Source organism: Peromyscus maniculatus, chromosome 8 (assembly GCF_049852395.1).
Source record: "Peromyscus maniculatus bairdii isolate BWxNUB_F1_BW_parent chromosome 8, HU_Pman_BW_mat_3.1, whole genome shotgun sequence".
Taxonomy (NCBI): Eukaryota; Metazoa; Chordata; class Mammalia; order Rodentia; family Cricetidae; genus Peromyscus; species Peromyscus maniculatus.
The window spans coordinates 42,370,008-42,373,152 of NC_134859.1; the positions used below are offsets into that span (position 1 = coordinate 42,370,008).

General features: G+C 48.6%; 1 protein-coding gene across 1 annotated transcript; it reads right to left on the bottom strand.

Annotated features, from left to right (window-relative positions):
* Positions 1-1,118: 1,118 nt before the first annotated feature.
* Pgbd2 (piggyBac transposable element derived 2) lies at positions 1,119-2,837 on the bottom strand. The gene is given in 3 exon segments (XM_006984941.3): positions 1,119-1,475; positions 1,477-1,800; positions 1,802-2,837. Coding segments are annotated over 3 exon segments (1,134 nt in total). The 5' UTR covers positions 2,303-2,837; the 3' UTR covers positions 1,119-1,166.
* Between the last annotated feature and the right edge of the window lie 308 nt (positions 2,838-3,145).

Here is a 3,145-nt window from a genome sequence, read left to right on the forward strand (position 1 = left end):
CTGGGTTTACATATGCATGTTCCCCTGCCTGGCTTTATTTTATTTTATTTTTTCTTTTTCATGTGGGTTCTGAGATTGAACTCAGGTCTTCATACTGGCAAGACAAATGCTTTACCAACAGACCTGTCCCCCTAACCCCTGAACTTAGATGCACATAAATTTTATAATTTTATACAATTCCAACTTCTATTTGTCTTTCCTAAATAACAAGAAATTCAGCTTGTTCTCTTAGATTACTAATGCACTTAATTCTTCTCCTTTTTTTCTTTTCTTTCTTCTTCACAACTTTCTTTTATTCTCCTGGAATACATTCTACCAGACTTTTTAACATCAAAGTGCTTCCTTATTTCAATGTGTTTACTCCAAGTTCAGGAACATATGAAGATGAAATTTAAATCCGTAGAGAAATGCATACAGCTTCTAACAAATTTACAGATGAACCCCTTGGAGGACAAAGTGGAAGCTTACCTCAAGCTGTTTATAAAAGCAGATTCCACATAGATATATTTACATTAGGAAAATATTTTTAAGATTTATTTTATTTTTAATTATGTATATGTGTGTGTTTGTGCACAGTGTGCAAGGGCTTGCAGAAGCCAGAAGAGTGTGGCAGATGCCCTGAGGCTGGAGTTAGAGGTGACTGTGAACATTGTCAGTGCTGGGTAAACTCAGGTCCTCCACATGAGCAGAAAGTGCTCTTAACTACTGAGCAATCTCTCTGGCCTCATTAGGAAAGCATTTTATCAAGAAAATATGAGCTCTGCAACTTAGGCCTTCTGAATAGATGCACAGCAGGTTGTCTATGCCCCCATAGTTTGATAGCTTTGGGCAAGCATGAGATAGATAGATGTAAGGCCAGGAAGCTTTTCACCACACTGCTAGGACATCTGCATCTTGCTGCCTCTCCTTAGAGCACAGACTGCATACAATGGCAAAAACATTTTACTTTTTACTACTCATACAAGGCTTTGGTTATCTTTACCCAGACTCAAATACATACAAAAGCAAAACTTTTATTTGAATAAATTGAAATAAATAAGAATATAAAGTACAGGTTTACAAACATGTACAATTACTAACATAAATACTAATTTACATGACATGTAGGCATAATAGAACATAATAGAACACATAAAAAAGAGGACTGTGACGGGGCCTGGGAGAAACTACAAAATTAAGTCATCAGTGATCGGCGTCAAAAGCGCCACAAATAAAACCTGCAGATGGTCCCAGTGACGTCCTAGCTGGAAGAAGCAGCTCTCGGGTCTCATGTGGTACTCCCGGAAGCACTTGGCATGGACACCCTTCTGGCACTTCTTACAGCCGGTGTTGGTCTGTGAGTAGCAGAGGGCACACCGGGTCCTCTTGTCCTGATGGACAATCCAGCGCCCAATCATATTGAAGCGGCTCTCAGTTTCCACCCGCTGACTCCGTCTCCCCAGGGAGGAAGCGTCCGCATTGCTCCCCAGATACACGCGGGCAGGCCACGGACCTGTGGAAGGCGAGGAGGTCCACCTGTGCGTCCTGGCAGCACACCCGGTGCAGCTGCCACGCATTGTTGAGGGCCGCGTCGATGATGCAGCTGGTGAAGTCCCACTTCATGCCGCGGATCTGCACCTTGTCCTTGGCGATGTTCTGGTCCATCTGGTCAACCCCTCTGGCCTTCTGATAGAGCTTCCCCAGGGATGGCTGGTGGACCTGTGCCCCAGCTTTGGCTGCTCCGGGGTGGCGGCTGGTCTGCCTCGCTGGCTCTGTGCCCACCGCATTGGAGCAGATGTTCACCACGCGGCTGATGCGCCACCACGCGGCTGATGCGCCAGCGGCACACAATGGTCTCCTCGCTCTCATCCACCTTGGAGTCAAACGAGCCCTTTCTCTTATTCCCCCGTTCTTTGGGATCCTTGAGGGGGCAACGCTTGGTTCTGTACTCACAAACAGTTCCTATGGCCTTTACCCCTTTCCCCCTCAAAATGGGCATCGGGTTGATGCTTGTAAAGACCTTGTCAAAGAATATGTGGTATGGCGGAGAGCCAAGCTCCTGAAGGGCGTCCACAAATCTGACCACCATACTGCCTCCTATATCCAAGCCCCGGTCTGGCTTGGTGAATAGTGTGCCCTGTGAAGGCCCAAACCACGCCAGGTAGCCTCTGCTGATCGTTCCACACCAGATCTTGTAGCCTAGCCAGACCGGCTTCCCTGAGTGCAGTTGCTTGGACCCCCGGCGCCCAAAGTATTCACAGACGGATTCACCAAAGCTGTAGAACTCTTCCAGGGGAGCATGCTTCTGGAAGCTACAGTTCATACGGACGATGAGAGGCCTGACCTTGGCAAACCTATCGTTTTCATCGAGTTCGCTGTTATCTGCAAAATGCAGGAGAAGATCAGCTCAAATCTGTCTCTTCTAATAACATCATCCACAAGGTGATGATGCGAGTCAGGAGCTGTCTCCTAAAACATCTGTCTCCTTGGATAGGAGACGTACCCACTTAAAATCAAGATGCCCAAAACACACTTCAGTTCCTGGGCTGTGAGATCCAGGGTGATATTTTTCTGCCCAGCATAACGGTTGGTTTCATCAACAATGAAACTGTCCCGTCATCAAAAAAACAGCTCAAAGAGGCCCACAGGACTCAGCTCCTTGGTTTTGAGGTCCTCTATATGAGGGTCTGAGGCTGTGCAGCTACCGAAGTCTGGCCGGATGTCTCTCTTGGTCCAAACACGCTGGGGCTCCACTGCTGCCTTCCGCCTTTTCTTGGCTGCTTGCAGCTCTGGCTTGTCATAGCCCCCCTCCTCCTGAAGGTCGGAGTCCTCAGACACAACTGAAGCACACAGCACCCAGCCTGGTCGCTGGGCACCATGCTGGCCACTGTCTTCTTCCCCAGAATCCTCATCAGTGACGTCCCCGGAGGCATTGTCGGGGGTGGGGGGTGGGGGTGCAATGACAATCTCCTCCCTGTTGCTGCTAAACCCATCCTCCTCCAGAGCGCTCAGGACCTCCAGTAGCTTAGGCGACCTCACCTTTGAGGGTGCTCCTCTCCTGGCAGGGCCACCCCTGCAGTGACAGAACAGTGAGCGAGAGAGGTCACGCCACGGAAAAGTAACTCAGCCTCATGGAGCTGGACCCATCAAGTGCAGCATCACAGCT